The sequence below is a fragment of the Zingiber officinale genome, chromosome 5A (assembly GCF_018446385.1).
Source record: "Zingiber officinale cultivar Zhangliang chromosome 5A, Zo_v1.1, whole genome shotgun sequence".
Classification (NCBI taxonomy): domain Eukaryota; kingdom Viridiplantae; phylum Streptophyta; class Magnoliopsida; order Zingiberales; family Zingiberaceae; genus Zingiber; species Zingiber officinale.
The window spans coordinates 65,621,943-65,643,600 of record NC_055994.1 but is presented as its reverse complement, the minus strand read 5'-3'; the positions used below and the strand labels follow the sequence as shown (position 1 = coordinate 65,643,600).

The following is a 21,658-nucleotide window of genomic DNA, read 5'->3' as shown; positions in this document are numbered from 1 at the left end:
CCAATCTAATCACTGCACTTCACTCATTCCCATTTTATTTTTCTTTTATTACTAAGGACTTTTACCTTTGTTGATGGATACAACCACAATTAAGCCACTATACTAATTCTTCTACACCATTAAGCTCCTCTCTTATTTATATCTTTATTTATTTTAATATTGCTATAATCAAATCTTCATCGATCTCACTTATTATCGATTAATATATATATTTATCATAATCTTATCTCATCTAACCGCACTATTATTAATCGTCTAAGTAAATTACTATTCTTGATAGATATTATGAGAATATTGTGCAATATAGTATTGGTCTTTGATTAAAAAGAAGCACCATCTTAGTGCTCTAAAGATGGAATATCAAGAGATTTGGTTTAGTAAATTTCTTTCACTTTCTTAAGTCTTATCATATCTCAAAACTCTTAATTGATATGATCCTATCAGTCTATAGAAACTTTTCAAAAAAAAATATATTTATTTTTCTTTTGACACGGTATCATATCTAGAGATAAACACTTTCAATTTATTCTAAGACAATGCTAATAATTTTCTTGTACTCTCTTGATGTTATCCATGTTAAAGTTTTAGGATTCCATAAGCATTTAACATCAATAAGTTTCAATCACCTAAATAAATAGGTCAAATTCAATACAAACCAAATCTAATAAGTTCCTTCTACTCTCTTAGTTTCACCATGCCGAAAACTCATGGGCTAGATGTCCAAAATGGTATTTGAGATCTTTCATTGAGTTTCAAATGCTCTAAAAATTCATTCATAGTATCATATGATCAATTTGCATAGTTTCTAATCACAAAACATCTGGATGAGTTTAAATTGCCCAAATTAGCCATTTGATATATCTAGGACCTTGCACACTAAGAAATCCATTAAAAAAAGTCAGTTATCAAATATTCAAAGTTCATAGTTTATTAAGTTGAAAACACCTTATCAACCTAGCTAATATGACTAAATTGACCTTTTGAGCTCTCTCATGTTCAAAGTACTTAAAGCAAACCATCTATAATCTTAAATGATCAATTTTGATAGCTTATGACCATTAAAATATTTTAGTTAAAACATTTTAATGGATCATAAATTGAGAATATTGGATAAAATTGACCATAATCCCAACCCCAATGTTAGTGCAACAACAAGTCTTTTTACACTTTTTATTTATTTATAGAAAACCATTTTAAGGACCCAAAGATTATCAAAGTGTTTTAATTCTATTAATTGCCTATGCTACCGAAATGAACTCAATGAAAAGGGTGAATGGATCCTTAGAATGGTGAATGAGTGATAAAAATGATCGATGGCAAATGCATGGAGTTGAATAAGAGTAAGAAAAGGGAGCTTCTCCTTCCTATGTCTCTTGCTTAGTACACTACCATGAAACAAGGTGAAAATCAATGAAGAATTGCACCTTTTGAAATATGTGATTTTAAGTGATAACAAACTTATGCATTTAATAATGAATATACTTACTTGTCATTAAGTGAAATTAAAAGGGTAATATAGTAAAACTTTGAAAATTACGAGGTCATGAAATAATTTTAAATTACATGGGTTAATGTGAAATGTTTCCTTAAAAATTATTATTATTATTATTATTATTATTATTATATGGCACTGTGGATCAATTGATGTCCCCTGTTTAGCTACACGAGTTCTGTACCCCCACAAACATCGGGGTCCTGCAGAGGCTTGAGCCTCCATCTGGGCCGGGACTTCGTCCTCCAATCCGTTCATCGACCCAAGGGGGCTTTGTGTCGTCAAAGAAAATTCAATCCCGGTCGGCCTTTTTAAGTTCGTCTCTCATGATCTGTCACCGGCGTGATTGAGCAGGAGCGCCGGGGGACATAGGCAGAGATGGGCGCCGTTCGAGGGGTGATCCTTGATGAATCCGTGCTACTGTCGGACGACGGAGACGATGGCCCTTTGCTGAAGCCGGGAGCAGAGGCTGTGCTTCGACGGCTTCGTTATTCCGATCTGAGAGTGGTATGACACCTCTCCGAAGAAACTCATTTTTGAGTGGGATATTTGGTCCCGGAGTAGTCGATTTCCTGAAAATTTCTTGCTTCTTTATGAGCTTTAAGTCTGCATTTGAGCAAATTCTACTTATTTCCTTTAGGTTGCTGTTTCGGTTTATTCCTTTGTGTGTTCTTTTTGTGATGTGTGCGCTGCAATTGGTCATCGGAGGGATTAGCGAAAAATATATACAAATTCCATTTTTTTTTCCCTCCTTTTTCACTTTGTTGTTTAGGAGCTGCAGCTTGTGGATTTCTGTAATTAACGCCGTGAATTCTTGCATGCTTTTGTTCTGAAGTTAAACCTTGTTGGAATTTCTATTGCATTCCCGACAATGTTCTTTATCGTACGTTTCTAGTGAAAACTTTCAAAATGGTGATTTGCATGCATGCTTGTCGCTGTGGAAATGATCAAACATTCATGCTTTTTACATGATTGTGTGGTCTACTGGCATGATCTTTTGAGTTCCTTTTTCAGAAGTATTGGAATGTTAAATATGGACATTAACACTTAAGATCTAAGATACAATTGCTTGGATGGACTTTGGTAGCACTGACACATAACTACCAGTCAGATGGGAAGAGAAAAATTAAAATTCAGAAAGAAAGTACTAGGATCCAATTTAGGATAGGGAGTGTCAAAGACGGCAAAAATTAAATACTAGAAAATGCAAAATTAAGAAGCCTATGAATGGAAAATGATATGACTTTTATATTTTAGTAATTATTTCTTAGATAACTCTGTTTATTCTCTTGAACTATTAGCATCTTATTTTATTGTTTTGCAGAATATATATGGTAAAAATCTAAAAGTAACATGATGTTGAATCATTTATTCAATACCATTTTTAGGTATCCAATTAGTTTCTACCATGATTAATTTCATATAGGTCCCTAATCTAATTGATGCTTTAGAAAGTAAGAGAGGACCTTGTATAAATTTATTACTCATATTTCTTGATATTTCAAATGTAGAAAATAGTTTGGTAAGAAAAATAGAATTAGATAAAATTTCTTTATTGGTAGAATTTTTATGATATCTAGGATAGTACTAATTTTATGATTAACCATATAATGTTTTATATGATTAAGTTTATAAAATAGTATTGTGGTTAAAGTGAGGTGTCAAAGTACAGCTGAGAGGTGTCAAAATTAGATGAATAGACAAAAACTTATTGCCAGCTATTAACTGATGTTGTACTAGATTTTATTCTTATCTGTTTAAATGTGTAGAATATATGCTTCTTATCATCCTTATTTCACATTATTGACTTCTTGTTGATTGTTGTAGAATCTCATCGTTTTCCTGCCTGTAAAATTCCATGTATCTTAATTAGCGACTTTTTTCTTTTCAGGACATAATTGTTACTTGTTTCATTATGAACTATTAGTGCTTGTTGCAAGTCCATTAGACTTGAAGTAATTTTATACCCATTTCACTTGGTTTCCAGGGGTTTTGCCATGATGGGGAAGTCTCATCCCAAAAGGTGAAGACATTGAAGCACGTGGAAAACTTTTCTTGGTGTTGTCTTAAGAAACAATTGTTAACCTGCATGCAACAACCCATTTTTCCATTTGATAAGAGGCGGCAATCTTCTCAAATTTTACCTAACTATTAAAGCCATACTTGTAAAAATTGTGCAAATTATCACTCAGAGAAGCTAATATGCTTTGATAAACACTAATATTTCATTCAAGCAAAGATACTTGTATATCTATCTTTTGGTTTGTAGCTTCTGGAGATATCTGTTGAGTAAATTCTATGGTGTCTTCATTTAGTCAAGCTGGTACATTAAATTGGTGACAAACCAATGCTTTTTGATAGGTATAGAAAAAAATGTAGTGCCATACTTTACGCTTGTTTTCGATTTCATTGTGAACTGCTCACTCTAAATACATAATGGAATATTTGCATTCTTTTTTTCTGAAAGGAAAAATGTTACAACTTTGGTCTTTATTTATTATAAATTGTGATATTTGATTGTGCAGTTTGTTTTTGCCTGACTGATTTGTTTTGTCTAGTCAACATATGTGGTCAGAATTCTATGTTGCTTTGTCTCAAATTAGAATGTATTAAGATGCACCATTGGATTTTGAGATAGAATGTGGCATAGATCTAGTATCAAGATAATTCAAAAATAAAACCCAGATTTTGGTTCTTCTCCATGTGTATGGACTGTGAAATGTTGCATTCTTGGTAAGGGAATTGATCTGACTATTTCCAGTTCAATTATTCATCCAGTATTCTTGTGTATGAATTCTGCATGCTATCAGTTCTCCATTCTCAAATTGATAACCACCACATGGGTTGAGCTCAACCTATAAAGTAATCATTCCCTTCCTCTTGCTATTTATTCCTCTATGACTTACTTGTGGATGTTGGGAAGGACCTCAATGTGCACTTTTATGGTTTAAACATCTTCTCACAGTCTCAAACTAAGCTTTAACCATGGGCAGAATTTCAGATGAGAAAAAGCCAAAGACCCATGAGGCACAATCTTTTCACAAATAAGTCAACTATAAAAATTCAGCTGATGCAATAGAGAATAATAAGTATGAGCTCAGAGTTGTTTTGAAACCAATACACTGATAATGGATAGCCATCTATCCAAAAGCTTAAGCTAGTAGGAAGGGTTTTGTTTGTAGATTTGTGATCTAAAATTATATATTCCATTTCAAATTGCCTTAGCAGTTCACCAGCAGAGTTAAGTTATGCAAATGTAGCTCCTCTCTTTAGTTTCCATGCCCATGTTTTATCTTTTACTTTGGTTGGTTGCTTTAGTGATCACTTATACATGGAATGAAATTTCATATGTTTGCAATGTGTCTTGACAATTGGAAACCTATATACTAGTCAAACAAGGTTTTATTATGCTAATTCTTCATATGATTTTGTTTATTATCTAAAGCTCTTAATCCTTTCAAGAAGAATTTGATGTTTCTGTTTGTCCTTTCTTACAATAGGATAAATTTGTCCGTTGTTGAATACAGGCTGGAAGTTTTCTACTTTCCTCTATAAAATGTTTCTTAGGGTTTTAACTGGGTAGATTTCAACCTTTGTTTTAGGGAAAACAAGTTTTAATTTCTCTATCTACCTTTTTAGGCGGCATTTCTCCAGAAGACAGCAAGAATGCACTCCTATACTTGCATCTCACTTACTGCTCCAGATATAATAAATTCGTTTAACCAAGTGTTGCTAGAATGGGGCATAGCTGGAGATAGATGTTTTTATGTTACTTCCAAAAAACATGAAGCAGCTGCATATGAGATTGTGGGACAGAGTTGGGTAATTGTTCACATAGGTAAGAATGGATATGGGAATCATTGATATCATAATTTAGATTAGAATGCCAATGCTATCTTGTTTGCAACCTTGATGCAATTTTTCTTTCTTTTTAATGTTGACTGCTGACTAGCTGCTATTTTTTTTCAAAAAAATAAACTGGTCTTTATTGTTTCAGGTGTTGACTGCTGTTATACAACAAATAATGAGTTTTTATTTATTGAAAAGTTGGAACAACTGCCCCTTGCTATTTGCTGTTTCACTAAAAAGGTTATTCCAAATTCTGCATTCATCATATTCACCTTACCTTTGGTTATTTTCTTTGGTGCATTGCTTTATTTCTGCCTTTGAATGTAAATAGTTTTTTTTTTTTTTTTTTGCATGCTTCCAGGCATTGAAGAACCTTTCATTACTTATCATTGGCTATTTAATGAAGCCTTCTCGGGAAGAAGATTTTGCAAAGGCAGCTACTCTGAATTCTGAACAAGTAGGATTAAGTAGTTAAAGGGATAAAAACTTCATTTGATATGTTTTCTTGCTATTGACAGAGGGGTGCATTTCCCATGTATCCTCCCAAGAACAGATTGATGTTTGTCCCTCTCAGTTTTGAATTTCCTTTAGAATCCCAACTACAAGCGGTTGATGCTGTCCTTCACAAAGCAACTGATGAAATCATTAACTTCAAGCCCAACACCTCAACTGAATTTTCCCAAGGGGTTTCATTTTCAACAGGAATGTGTGAACTGGAGAGGTGATTTCCCTTATTGATATATGTGAATGAAATTTAAACATTCTCATGCTTTATAGTCAAATTGCAACATATTTCATATTGTGTAAGATTGTTAAACTTTGACAAGAATCAACATATAGCGTGTATGAAGGCCTGAGGGGGTAATTCCTTGATTGTAAAATTACCTAAAAGATTGGTCAATGTATGAAATGTGATGGAGATCTTAAATAGTAAAAGGCAAGAAGAATCTTTCAATCTTACCTCTTGGTCTCTACTCTTTACTGCAGCTTGTCCTGTGTAACCTCTTGATCGTTCTTTTAGATTCATTTTCTATTTAAATTTTTTTGGAGATATAAGTTAGCATGTACCATCAAATGTCAGAATTGTGATTTTCACATTTATTTAATATTTATTAGATAAATAAATCCCTTCCTGTACAAACCAATTTTACTGATAACAGTTGCTGCAACTGTGATAGGTTTTAAACCATTCTTCAAAACCTGTGTTGTATCTCATGGATGATAGAACACAGGAACTTTGGTTTGGTTTTAAATTGATGATTGTCCTAGTTAATTAGCGCAAGTAGTATTAGATCGTTGTTGTTTGTTCTCTGACTATTTTCATCTTTGTGCAGATTTATCAAGGACCATCCTGAATGTTGCCTGATTGATCCTCTAAAGAATATATACCCTTTGTTAGATAGGCACCAGATCCAACAAATTCTACTTGGATTGCAGGAAATCAACATGCAAGATCACTGCAGACTACGTGCACCTTATTTTTTAAAGGTCCACTTCTTAGAGTTATACTTTTTTGCTGCATACATTGTTTATTGCAATAAGATAAAACCAGAAAAGGTAACTGTCAGGCAATACTTACACCTTAATAGCATGTCTGGTTCTAAAAAGTAGCAGTCTAATACATGTAATCCATCATCTATTGTGGTTGCCACATGCCTTCTTCTACAAACTGCATCGTACACTCTAAAGCTGGCAGTCCATTGGATGTATGTACAAGAAAAGTATGCCAAGAGAGCATCCTACATAACTAAAAATCTTGGTTTTAATGATCTTATACAAGTTGCTAAGATTATGTTTATCATACATTACAATAATGCAAAATATGATTTCAACTATCCACTTAATCATTTCATCATTTCCAATGTGTCTAAAATCTTCTAAAAGTAAGAGCATTCTAAGCATTTTTAGGGTTGTAAACAAGCTAAGTCGAGCCAAACTTTGTGTTGTTTGAGCTTGGCTTGGTTTCTATTGTATGAGTTTGAGGTTAGTTCAGCTTAGCTTGAACTTGGTTCATTTAAATGTTATCAAACTCTTAATTAAGCTTGTTTGATTCTTTGAACCTTTGGTTGGTTAGTGAGCATGGTTTTATAAGTTGTTTGTTCATTTTGAAAGATTTCTTGGTTATTTACAAGGTTGATAAGAACTTTGTTCATGAACATGGTTCACAAGTTTCGTTCCTGCACATTGTTCATGAATAGGATACAATTTTTGTTTATGAGTATTAATGAGTTAAACACGTGTGTTTGATGTTGTTCATTTAATTTAATGAGTTGTCCAAACTTGTTCATTTAATTAACCTTGCGTATATTAAATGAACATAGATAAACTCTTACCTAACCTATGAATGTTTGATTTTTTATAGCCCTAAGCATTTGAGACCTTTAGGATAACAAAATTTTTGTGCATTTTTTTCTTTTCCCAATTACTTTATGAAAGTTGAAATGTAAGTGCAAATACAATTCAACAAGAAAAATAATAGCAAACTGGAATACCCTAGCTCTTAGCATGGTTGTAGTTAGATTTGTTTATTAGATGTATATTTTATACAGATCAAACTGGGATAACCTAGCTTAGAATCTTAGCATGGTTGTAAATATATTTGTTAAAGAGAGGTATATTTTGTTGATATGAGACTGCGATACCCTTGCTCAGAATCTCAGTATGGTTGTAATTTGATTTGTTTATTAGATGCTTGTATTATGTCCTATTACTGTATATTTATACCAATGCAACAATTTTAAATAATAATGGTAAACTTTAAATTGAAGGAGAGCTTTACGCAACGGTAAAGTTGTTGCTTTGTGACCTAAAAGTCACGGCTTCGAATCCCGAAAGCAGCCTTCTGCAAAAAGCAGGGTAAGACTGTGTACAATGGATCCTTTACTGGACCTGTATAGTGAAAGCTTCATGAACTGGGCTGCCCTTTTAATGGTAAACCTTAAATTCTTTTCCTTTGTATGTAAACACTAGAAGCATTTATTGAATAGAGTGTTGGATAGTTAAAAAAGTGGTGTGGGTTTACTAGGAAAGAGAAATTAAAAATATTAATCATGTGGATGTACTTCCAATAAATGATAAAATGCGAGAAAATTTATTAAGATGCTTTGGCATTCTCTAAAGGCACTAATTGATACTATGATGAATATAACCAATTATGGTTGAACATGTGATGCAGATGGAGATCAATGATTAATATTATGGTATAATAGAGTTGAATAATAATATAAATTCCCTTGCAGCTAATCCCCATATTTGGGACTCAACTTGTTTATTGTTGTTTTTATCTTGAGCATTCAGTTTCACAAAATTTGCTCCATTGCAGTAGGTGTTTACCTATAGAAAGTGGGTAAGATCAGAGCCATGGTTTGAAATCTCATATTGTGCTAGGCGAAACGGTTGAAACATTTCGTTATGATAAGTTACTACTAGACATTAAGGCAAGATCTCCTATGTCATTGTATTGATCACCTTGATAAGTATCATTTCATATTAACATTCGACACCCATTGACATGGTAAAATTGTCATTATTTTTTTTGGTAATTTGTCTCGACACAAAATAATGTTAAAATTGGAACATTCCAAGTGAAGCAAATATTGAACTATATATAGTTGCTTATCTTTTTTCTTTTTCTTCTTCATCTCTTTATCCTACCTCTAATTTGCCGCTGATACCATACGTTGGAACATTGGCGCAATACCAAAATAGTATCATTCCTGTCAAAGACCAAAACATCAACACTACTGAAGTTTTGAACTTTGATCAAATCTTTTGGCACATTGGGGCAAAACCCCACCCTTGACTAACTGGCTATATTCACATGCCTATATGAAACTTACCGCTTCCATGAGGACTTAATGGTTCTCTATTTCTCCAATGTTTTGTATTTTGCATGAAGGCTATACCGACTCCTTTGCTCCTGCATTGCATCCGAAGGGAAATATCCCAATAATGTTAATGGAAACATAATCCAAAGCAATAGTTCCAAGCTGATTGGTCTCCATCATATTCCTTATTTGAGAAGATTAAAATGAGATTGAGTAAACCTGCAATGACCACTATATTGTTGTGTAAAGTGCCATTGCACTGCTCTTAATGGGAGCTTTTCTGTGTGTGCATTCTCCACTGTCTATTCTTGTGTCACTCTTTTGCTTATTCCATAGCTATTTGTCGGGTGTAGCTATTTATTCATTAAAATGATTAACTTGGTAACATAATTACTACAATCAAGACAAGTTATTACATGCTTGCAAATTTTGAGTTGTGTTTTGTTGAAATAAGCTTTGATAGGTTTCAGCATCAGTTTGTCTTTCTTTGGATGCTTCAATGAGAAATTTCTGTTCAACTTTGTGGCCGTGCAACATTCTACTTGGAAGCCAAGTGTCAACACCTGGGATAAATCTTTTATCCAAGATAGTGTTTCTGAAAGTTATCAATAATATGAAAGAGAACCTTGATCACATATATGCCAATTCAATTGTTAAGAGCCAATGAAGAAAGGGTAACAAGCACTTATTCATATCTCTGCTAAAGGATTAGTTATCCCTCTTATTCAACATGGAGGATATGATCCTTTACAGAGTTATGACAGGAACCACAATGCAGATTTTAGACCTCGAACTATAGGCTTATCTTGTTTTTGTTTCACATCCATGTCACAGGAAGAGTAGAGCTATTGTTGTCAGATTCAGAAGGACAACATTTGATCCTTACCTAGCTATTATTTTTTTATTTGAAATGTTTCAGATTTAAATTCAATATGCTGATGCTTGATTGTGCAGATTGATGCTTTTAATGAACCTAACCTGAGGGATCAACTATCAGAAGCTAATTTATCATTCCCCATCATTGTGAAGCCACAAATTGCATGTGGTGTTGGCGATGCACATAATATGGTAATTTGGTTCCTTTTCAGCAATAATATAGTGATCAATTTCATTTAGTAGATTCTAGGAAAGTGTAATTTGGTGATGTCTTATTGTTGTGACAATTTTGAATTTCATTTGAAATTTATTATATGTAAAATTTATTTAATGTGAGTTATCATTCATCGGTATTGGTTCCTCATTTTTTTTTCAACTAGACTTTGTGCTTCTTTTCCAGGCTTTAGTATTTAAGTTTGAAGACTTCAAAGGACTTCATGTTCCTCTTCCTGCTATTCTTCAAGTAATTATCTGAATTTCCCTTTTTCTCATTCTTTTCACAGAATTTGCTTCTTTCAATAATATAGGTTAGTAACATAGGGTTATAGATAATTTATTATTTTGATGTGCTGATGAAAGTTTTATTTCTTTTTTGTGCTGAGATTGTTTGAGACAGGGCCACCAAAGTTTATTACATGTAATTATGCAATATAAGAGAGCACAAGGTTTCAAATATCATTCTATGTTGAAGCTTCAGTCTCCTATAATTTCCTTCCACTTAGCTTGCTTAGTCTCGTGCATAAGCCCATAAGATGTTATAAAGTCAATTTAGTTAAGATTTAGATGCATCAAGTTGCAAAAAAAGTAACAAAAATCTTTAGTAGGTATATTTCCTAATATCAAAATGAATGTAGTGGGAGTATAGTTCTTGTAGTGTCCTACTAAGATTAATCCTATTATATTGTTAGGACATCTAGTTCTTGAATTAATCTTTTCTACATGTCCATAATTATATTGTTGCTACCATTGGGGGTTGACTTAAATTGATAGAATTGAAACTAGCACAGTTATAGTTGAAAGATATAGATATGTCATATGTGTCATTTACTTCAACTCTGAAGATTCTTTATTGTTGCTAGTGCTCTGATTAGTGCATCTTCTCTCCTTTTAGTGATTGATAAGCGAAATGTAAAGATGAGCCATTAGAGGACAATCTTTATATTTCAATGGGCATTGTCTATTTATGCTTCTCTTTCTCTCTCTTATATTATTAATGCCAATGAAATTGAAGGATTAGAAGAAAATTTTCCAGTCTTGGTCTGTTTCAGACAATAGAAACTGAGGCAGACCTTACAAGCTCTTTTGGTATCAGAGCTTGTCATACTCTAGTTCTTTAAGCTTGTTGGTATTATGCAATCCTGAGAAGCAAAAGGACAGATCCTAACTTGATAAAGAAAGGCAAGGAGGCTTGAAGAAGTCAAGGGCACATCTGTATGAGATTCTCCGGGAAGGAACTGCCCTCGCTTGAAGAACAAGAGTCCCTGTAAGTTCTGATAAGTTTTTATGAGCACCTTTGTTACTGCAAGAAATACTATTTCTTATCGAGAAGCTGTTTCAGCCACCGAACCCATAGAAACCCCTTCTATTGGATTTGCTAAACCCAGTTATTTTCAAGGTGTAACGCCTGGAATCGCTACTATTATTAAGCAAAACAATACCAAAATCCATTTACTTACCCAAATAGTTGAAACCTTAAGGGAAATTCAGCAGGAGCTTCGAAAACAAAATACTCCTCACACTCCTCTTCCACAAGACTTAATTTCCAAACTTCAAAACCTATCTCTTGGCCCTTCTAAACCCAAGGAAAAGCCAGGAAAGTTAAGGGTGTCCAAGGATCCATATAAAATCCTAAAACAGGAGCAGGAAAAATTAAAAGGTACATGGCTGCCACCAGAATTGAACAACAGGTAGCTACTACACCTTTATTCGAAGATCAAATAAGAAGCTATAGAAGGAATCAGCGACGCCTTTATAACACTCAACAAGCAGCAAGACGGATTGGGCGTCAACTTATTGGTGGAGGAACCACAAGATATACCCTTGAACAACAACTAGAACCAGAAGCCCAGTTACAACTTTCAATGCAAGAGCGAGCATCCATAGTACCTGCAGAGGTACTATATCATTCCAGAAGAGATGACGCATATCATCGGGTTTATGTGCACAGATCAGAAGAAGCAATATTAGTAACAGATAATCACCAGGTTGATAGAAACTTCATTCAAGAAGAAAGCTTTGCTCATTTACAAAGAAGCCGCATGCAATACATTCACCTGGGGGTGCTCCAGGTACGTATTCAAATCCTACACAGGCAATATGAAGGAACCATGGCGCTGGTAGTCTTTAGAGATAATCGATGGCAAGGAGACCAAGCTATTTTAGCAACGATGGAAGTAAATCTGACACGAGGAAGTCAAATGATTTATGTGATCCCAGAAGTTATGATGACTATTGGGGACTTCTTCAGAAATATTCAAATTTCTATCCTTACAAGAGGATATGAAGTTTGGCAAAATAGCGAAGCTAATCTGCTAATTACCAGAGGTATGGTAGGAAGGCTTTCTAACACACCTAATGTTGGATTTGCCTATGAAGTGCAGGGAGTCGTGGACTATTTAACCTCTCATGGTGTAAATGCTCTCCCGGGACGAAGATTGTCAACAAGAAGTTTACAAGGGTTAAATTGGGTAATAAACCCAACTCAAATTTCAATACCAATGCAACCGCGGAGGTAAATAGTCAAATCATGATGGACGGAAGAATTTCACTAAGTTTCAATAACTATACTGCTGCCCAAACACCAGAACAATCAAAATATAATGACAAAGATGAAGAGATACTAGCAGTTTTGATAGAAACAAAACTAGGAGTCTATGTCTATTATGATGGGGAAGCTGATGATTACTATGAGAAGCAAAGATCAAAATATAAGACAGGAAGATGGGATACTCTCGGCCAACCTAGTGGAAAATTTGACTACTATGTCAATTATGATATCCCAGAAATTCCTTCTTTTCCAGAAATCCCTCCTACTGGATGGGATGATGAAGTTGGTGAGACAAGTAACTCACAAAAAGAAGAATCTATAGCCGCAAGTGAGAGGTATTCTTCAACAACTGAACCACATATTCTCATAAATAAAATTACTCCAAATGCAGTTACACCTTCATGGCAATCGGAGGGATCAGCAGGACTAGATATCTCAGTAAGTCATGCAGCAGTCATAGAACCTTATGACCGAGATTTAATCCACACCGGCCTACGAATTGAAATCCCATACGGATACTATGGGAGATTAGCATCAAGATCAGGCCTGGCTTGGAAAACTGGAATTGAAGTTGGGGCTGGAGTCATTGACTTTGATTACAGAGGAGAAGTTCAGGTACTTCTATTCAATCGAACTAACCTCCCGATTTATATTTCTCAGCAGCAGAAGGTAGCACAGTTAATACTTGAAAAAATAGCCATCCCGGAGGTTTATGAAGTTCCTCATCTTAGTCACACAGAAAGAGGAAACAAAGGGTTCGGATCAACTGAAGCCCAAAATCAGCTACCTTTAATCCCAGAAAAGGACCAAGCTCTTACTTCACAAGATCCATGGTATTTTACTTCACAAGATATATTTGCCCTCTTAATGCCCAAGGAAACAACAGCAGTCCTTGTTCAAGATGATTCATTCCTAAGTAATTTTGAGCAAGACCATGCAGTGGATACAAGCCCAGGGGCCGCTGTACCACGGTCCATGGACCCTACTCTTAATTATCAGGATCTTGATGATTCTTATTTGGACTATATACAATATTTATCCACCCTCAGTGAGCAGCAACCACCACAGTGGGATAATTCTCCTGATTCTGAAGATCACTGGACCAACCCGTTTGCAAGTGAAGGTGGTGGGAGGCAAGAGACATTTATTCAATTAAACCCTCAGGAATGCGACAAATTTATAGAACTAGTCGCTGCCAATGTAGAAATGGAGTATCCTTGTTTAAGAAGGCTAGTGGAAGAAGTATCACCAGCTACAGAGCAAATTTATTCTACTAGCACTGTGATATCCCCATATCGCCCTCCTACAGATACAACAATGGGTCCTCCAGGATACCCCCAGCTGATGATTTAACAAGAAATCCTCCGGCTTTTCAGCCTATCTATGTGATAGGCAACCACCAAAAGCTAAATTCAAGGGAGGAATGAATAATGAGTTATGGACGCTCCCCTCCGCACAACAGCAAAGTGGTGCATTATTTGTAATTCCGGAACAACTAAATCTTTTTGATGATGCTTTCTCAAGATGGGAGTCTATAACAAAAAACTTTGTGGCATCACAATCATTTTCAGATGCAAAGGAGAAGGTTGAATTTATCGAGAACCTCTTGGGTGAAATAGAAAAAATTACGTGGATCCAATGGCGAATGACATATGCAACAGAATATGATGCTTTGATAACAATTAGTGAAGGCCGAGAAGGAACTCAAAATGTGCTATCCCAGATGAGGAGTATTTTCAGCAGAAGACCCAACCCAAAGATTTACCGAAATACAAAATTCTGCCTATAGGGATCTTGAAAAACTCTCCTGTGACAATGTGAAGAATATAATTCAGTACATCAATGATTTCATGAGATTGACTGCTAAAACGGGACGGTTATATGCAGGACCAGAATTATCATAAAAATTCTGGCTTAAGATGCCTGGAGATCTTGGAAACAGGATTAAAGCAGCTTTCGAAGCAAAACACCCTAGCCTTACGGTAGGAGTGCTACCCAGAGTCATCTTTGCTCACAAGTTCCTAGAACAAGAATGCAAGGATGCAACATTTAAAAGATCATTAAAAGACCTTACGTTCTGTAGCCAGATTCCTATCCCAGGCTATTATCAAAAATCCGGAACAAGGAAGATGGGTGTGCGACAATCCAGAACCTATAAAGGTAAACCCCACAGCTCTCATGCAAGAATTGAAAAAAGAAAGCATTTACTAAGAAATAAAAAATGTAAATACTACTTGTGCGGACAAGAAGGGCACTTCGCAAGAGATTGCCCTAATGAGAAGAGGAATGTAAAAAGAGTAGCAATATTTGAGCAGCTGGATCTTCCAGAAGATTGTGATATACTCTCAGTACAAGAAGGAGAAGCTCAGAGTGACGCTATTTTTAGCCTTTCTGAAGGAGAAGATAGTATACATGAGGTACATCAATCCCTTCAAACTCTTCAAATAAACTCCATATATATGCTTGGCCTAGAGAATGGGGGTTATCGACAACAAATTCGGTTATCAGAAGAACAATCAAATTACTTACATCAATGGAAACACAACGAAAGGATATTTGCCCCTCAATCTCATATGTGCACATGTTGCAAACGAGCAACTCTACAAAGAGCAAGGATACATTGTCCCGAGTGTCTTCTTACAGTATGCAACCTTTGCGGGCCATACTACTTCAATAAAGAGGTACCAATTACTCCCGCTCCTGCTACACCATTCAACCCTAATAACCTTATATATGAGCAATGAAACTATATTATATGGTGTGAAGAAGAAATAAAAAGGTTGCAGGAAGAAGTCAAATACTACAAGTCCCAACTGGAAGCAATACAGTTGGAGCAAAAACTGCAGAAGGATTTCCATGACCTAGAAGAAGAAGAAGAAGAAACAGCCAACATGTTAATAGAAGAAGTAGTAGCTTCTAATCCAAGTCCCAGGTTGGTAAAAAACATGTTATATAACCTAACAGTTGAAATGGACATTCCAGGGATTTCAAAATTCAAATTGAAAGCAATATTGGACACTGGAGGTACAACTTGTTGCGTAGATCAACGATCAGTCCCTAAGGAGTCTCTGGAACAAAATACATTTATAGTAAGCTTCAGCGGAGTTAATTCTCAGCAAACGGCAAAAATGAAGATGAAAAGTGGCCGAATGATTATCGGTGATAATATTTTCAGAATCCCTTATACTTATAGCTTTCCAATGACTTTGGGTGATAATATACAATTTATCATCGGGTGCAACTTCATAAGAGCCATGCACGGAGGACTCAGAATTGAAGGAAATACGGTAACGTTTTATAAAAACCTTACAACTATTAATACGTTACCCTCTGTAAATACAGCTATTGAAGAATTAGAGCTGGATGAGGAAGAATATATCCAAATAAAGGAAATGGTTCACATCTCAGTTGGGGCAAGAAACCAATCCTTTGAACAAAAATTTAGTCCTCTTCTACAAAAATTAAAGGATCAAGGGATAATTGGGGAGAACCCCTTGCAACACTGGCAGAAGAATCAGATTGTGTGTCAATTGGATATTAAAAATCCAGAATTTATTATAGAAGACCGTCCATTGAAGCACTTAACTCCTATACAAAAGGAGACCTTCACAAAGCATGTTAAAGCCCTACTGGATCTGGGGATAATTCGACCCAGTAAGAGCCGACACCGAATGACTGCCATAATCGTGAATTCTGGTGCAACTATTGACCCCATTACAAAGGAAGAAAAGAAAGGAAAGGAAAGACTAGTATTCAATTACAAGCGTCTTAATGATATCACGCATAAGGACCAATACAGTCTACCGAGTATCAATACCATCCTAAAGAAGGTCAGTAACAGTTGTATCTTCTCTAAATTTGATTTAAAAGGCGGTTTCCACTAGGTTGCCATGCATCCCGATTCAATTGAATGGACCGTATTTTGGGTCCCTGATGGTTTATACGAATGGCTGGTCATGCCTTTCGGACTCAAAAACGCACCAGCAGTTTTTCAAAAAAGATGGACGCATGCTTTAGAGGTATAGAAGATTTCATTGCTGTTTATATAGATGACATCCTAGTATTTTCTCCGGATGAAAGAAGTCATGAACAACATCTTCAAAGGATGTTGAGCATTTGCCAGAAGAATGGATTAATCTTGAGCCCTACGAAGATGAAAATTGCAGTCCCTGAAATTGAGTTCTTAGGGGCTATTATTGGAAATTACAGAATTAAACTCCAACCCCATGTAATTACAAAGATTGCGGACTTCAATGATAATGAGCTCAAGACAACCAAAGGGATGAGATCATGGCTAGGACTCCTGAATTATGCCAGAAATTACATACCTAACTTAGGTAAACTACTTGGGCCTTTATATGCTAAGACGTCCCCAAATGGAGAAAGAAAATTAAATCAGCAGGATTGGGATTTGATTCATCAACTCAAGATCAAGGTACGACAGTTACCAGCCCTTGAAATACCTCCACCAGAATGCTATATGATTCTAGAAGTAGACGGATGTATGGATGGTTGGGGTGGCATCTGCAAATGGAAAAAGAAAAAATTTGACCCTGTCTCCTCAGAAAAGATTTGTGCTTATTCTAGTGGCAAGTTTAATCCACCGAAATCTACAATAGATGCTGAGTTATATGCTGTTATGAACACTATGGAAGCACTAAAAATTTATTTCCTGGATAAAACTGAACTTATGATTAGAACAGATTGCCAGACAATTATAAGTTTTTTTGGGAAAACGGCAAATCATAAACCCTCTAGGGTTCGATGGATTTCTTTTACTGATTACATTACGGGAGCTGGACCAATGGTGCAATTCGAACATATAGACGGAAAAAATAATCAGGTAGCTGATTCTCTATCTCGTCTAATTCACGTGTTAATATTTTCAGAATGGTCGGAGCAGCACTTAGATCAACTCACTTTACTGGTACCAGTTAAAAAGGAAGTCCAGAACCATCCACATCCGCAAGCTCAGGAGTTGCTGAACAGGATGATCCAAATCCTCTTGATTTCGCTGAGCAATACCAAAGAAAAGTCAACACAAGACATGGGAAACCAATCCCACAAGAAGAGTTCCACCAAATCACAGAAGATCTACACACTATTGAGCAAAGGGTCGCCATCCTAGCTGTCAATGCAATGCAACAGCTCAGAATTATCCATTCCCTCAAAAGGCAAGAATGCAATAAGTGCCGGGGAAAGGATAATTGGTGGAACGACTGGTACCCCGCATTAGAACAATGCGACAAACAACTTTCACATGCTGCGTATCTCCTTCAGGATTGTGTAACTAGAATGGGCAACTTTCAAGTATAAGTATGGTGGACCCAAAGATTCACGCTGCCCTGTCAAAGTACTGTTGTCCTGTCAAATAATGCTCTACTTTTCTAAAATAGATGCTCCACTAGTAGTGTTGTCCTGTCAAAGTAGTGTTGTCCTATCAAATAATGCTCTACTTTTCTAAAGTAGATGCTGCACTAGCTATAAAATGGAGTCTATACTAAAGATTCCTTCTTATCAGCAAACGTGACGATGGGGCCCAAGGTGCACCCGACGTTTGTTATAAGACTTGGAATTGAACCTCTTGCAAGGCATTGAGCATTCACTCAAGTCTTACCTGAGGTAGCTTGTAAGGTGCATAAACTTATCAATTTCCGAATTTCCACTTGGAAGTAAATGGATTTCCCTTAAGGTTTAAGCTATTTGGGTAAGTAAATGGATTTTGGTGTTGTTTTGCTTAATAATAGTAGCGATTCCAGGCGTTACACCTTGAAAATCACTGGGTTTAGCAAATCCAATAGAAGGGGTTTCTATGGGTTCGGTGGCTGAAACAATTTCTCGATAAGAAATAGTATTTCTTGCAGTAACAAAGGTGCTCATAAAAACTTATCAGGGACTCTTGTTCTTCAGGCGAGGGCAGTTCCTTCCCGGAGAATCTCATACAGATGTGCCCTTGACTTCTTCAGGCCTCCTCACTTGAGACCACTCTAAATCAAGTTAGGATCAGTAACATTTGCTCTTGCAGACACAATACCAACAATCAAAATGATATTGATCAACACTTGAAACCATGAAAGTGCATATGAACAGCATTGGAATAGGGGCTGATTATCCCCAGTGAGTAGTAGGAAACTTGAATGAAAATTGTTTGACCGTGGGTGGTCCATCCATCCGATAAACAATTAGCCAATCAAATACATTGTAGGAACTCTTAAGATTTTTATTGATCTCCCTTTCTATTTTGGCAGGCATGTTTCTGCCCAAGATAATTTGTTTAATTTGGTTTGATCTTGAAACCGTGACAGATCTGTTAGGTATTAGATTTATTAGGTTTAGTCCCATACTAATGCTTCTAGATTAGGGTTTTATAAATACTATATAAGTATTTCTTACCCACTTATGAAGCAAGCCAATATTCCCTCTCTAACAAATGTGTTACTGATAATGGGATGTTTGTCATCTCTCTTTGTTACCAATTATTTGACCTTTTTAATCGAGAGCTTCACATGTTCTGATTATGCAGGAATATCTGGATCATGGATCTTTAATATACAAGTTCTATGTCCTGGGAACTAATGTTTTCCATGCTGTTAAGAAGTCTATGCCAAATGCCAGCTTTCTAGTCTCTTCGCAAGAGAAAAATGGTTTAAAACCAATCACCTTTGACAGGTGCAACTAATAAGTATCATCTACATTTATCCTCCTAGAAGAAACAGAAAGGAAGTTGAAGTATCGATGGGCAAACACCTAATATTTGGTTTCTTTCTGTCAAACAGTTTGAAATCTCTTCCAGTTGCTACTGATGACCAGTTCTCAGTAGACAGACTTAAAGGTGGTAAAGAACTGGATGTGGACCTTGTCAATAGAGCTGCTAGTTGGCTGACGATAAAACTTGATCTTACCATTTTTGGATTTGATTTGGTTGTAAGTAATAATTCTTTATCAGTAAACTCGATTTGAGGCCATAAATTTTGTGGTATAAAGAAAAAGAATATCGAAATCTGTATCATGACTTTTTAGCTCTTTCAAGTTGGTAGCTTCAATGGATTACTTTGATCATTTTTCTTACTCTAAAGGGGATTCACACTGTACTTTCCATTTACAGATTCAAGAAGATAGTGGAGACCATGTCATCGTTGACTTGAATTATCTACCCTCTTTTAAGGAAGTGCCCAATACTGATGCCATACCTGCATTTTGGACTGCCATTAGGAGTTCATACGAGTCAAGGAAGACAAACTGAATAGCTGACAACTCCATCGCACTTCATCGAACCAGATACTTGTAGTGGAAAATTTGGCAGGTCAGTTTAAGATATTCTCAGTTATCTGTCACTTGTCAATTGAATTCTATCATTTTGGAGAAACTCAAGATGGCGTTTGGTTATTTTTCATTTTTATTTTAATTTTTTGAGAAAAGAAAAAATATTGTTTGGTTGGCAATTTCTATATTTGTTTTCTAGAAAAGAAGATATCATTTTATGCAAAAATAGAGATTATATAAAAGTCATTTTCTAAGAAAAGAATGAACATACATTTTTCAGAAAATGAAAATGAAACTAAATGCTCTCTTAGCTTTCTCACATGGTTCATTACTCATATGCCTGGTAACAATATGCATGTGAAGACTCTTATAATGTCTTGCATCCTTTTTATTAATAAAAACAGAAGCAAGTGGTACAAAAATATGGTATATGCTTTGTGCTAATTGATGATGCATATGAAAGTGGGAAAGGCGAAGAATTAGTGAAAGGATGCCATGAGAAGGCATCGTAGCAACTGACACAACCTTTTGATCAAATTCATGAGAAACAAAGTAGAAGATTGCAATAAACACAAGTGATGGTAGATGTACGGAGAGAAGGAAAGAAGATCAAAACTAGGAGATGATCAGGGTGCATGGGACAATCGTAAAACAAAAGGGACCTTGTGCACACAAACCCATGAGACAACTTACATAAACCTAAAAAAAAATACTGAAAAACAATTACCCACCATAAGAGACCTAAATTCTTTAACCTAGCTATGCCTAGTTTACTTCGACCTGAACGAAGCACACTTTCAAATTTGTGGTATGACTCAATTACTTTTGCCAGATTCGTGCTAGATAGCTTCACTGCTTGGTTGAGGTAGTTAATCGAGTGAGTTTATGTCTCGATCCTCAGCAAAAGGTACAGCAGAATGTTCTTCCAAACTGGTGTGTATATATATATATATATATAATCTGCAAAAGGTAATATACTTCTAATGATTTTTTCCATGTCTTCTTCAAGAAAAAGTTCATGTTCATTTCTTTTTCAAGAAAAAGTTCATGTTCATTTAGGGAAGGGGAGGGGTTCAGTTTGAATAGAATGAAGACATCATTAGGGCAAATTGCAGATAGGGTAGTTTATACATACGTTGGACTTGCTTTTCTGCAATAAACCTTAAAGAGATTCAAGTTCCTTCAAACTTGCAAAAATTCAAGCCAAACCGGATAACTTTTGATCAACTGTGTTCTTTTAACATCCATGATGGAAAAGATTTTTTGTTGTCCACTCAAATTGATGTCACTGATGCAAGTCTTTTCTGCAGGTTTTAGGCTTAGTTGATCAATAAAGGGTAACATTAACCACCATGTAGGCAAGATTTCAGGTCACACATGGCATATCATCTGGCGAGATGTGCTATTTCAGAAGGTTCAGATATTGGAGCTTCGAATGCATAGAAGTAGTTCTCCTAAATTGTCACAATAAGAGAGATTAAACTAGACAAAGCATGTGTTTCGGAATTAATTGCCTATATACCAGAATTTGATGCTGAACCCAATCTATGAAAAGAAAGGTGGCTACATGATGAGTTTGCAAAG

The 21,658-nt window shown here is 35.6% G+C and overlaps 1 protein-coding gene across 3 annotated transcripts; it reads left to right on the top strand.

Moving 5' to 3' along the window:
- Positions 1-1,759: 1,759 nt before the first annotated feature.
- On the top strand, positions 1,760-21,657 carry LOC121980536 (inositol-tetrakisphosphate 1-kinase 6-like). Of its 3 annotated transcripts, XM_042532613.1 has the most exons (13): positions 1,771-1,999; positions 3,480-3,515; positions 5,132-5,330; positions 5,490-5,581; positions 5,703-5,774; positions 5,860-6,062; positions 6,676-6,829; positions 10,123-10,236; positions 10,445-10,507; positions 19,335-19,480; positions 19,588-19,735; positions 19,917-20,114; positions 21,385-21,657. In XM_042532613.1, exons 1-12 carry the CDS (start codon positions 1,871-1,873, stop codon positions 20,052-20,054), a joined length of 1,494 nt encoding a protein of 497 aa, XP_042388547.1. In that variant the 5' UTR covers positions 1,771-1,870; the 3' UTR covers positions 20,055-20,114; positions 21,385-21,657. The 3 variants fall into 3 exon arrangements, with proteins under 3 accessions (XP_042388550.1, XP_042388549.1, XP_042388547.1); XM_042532615.1 differs by lacking the exon at positions 3,480-3,515 and having other exon boundaries at positions 1,768-1,999; XM_042532616.1 differs by lacking the exons at positions 19,335-19,480; positions 19,588-19,735 and having other exon boundaries at positions 1,760-1,999.
- Position 21,658: the final 1 nt, after the last annotated feature.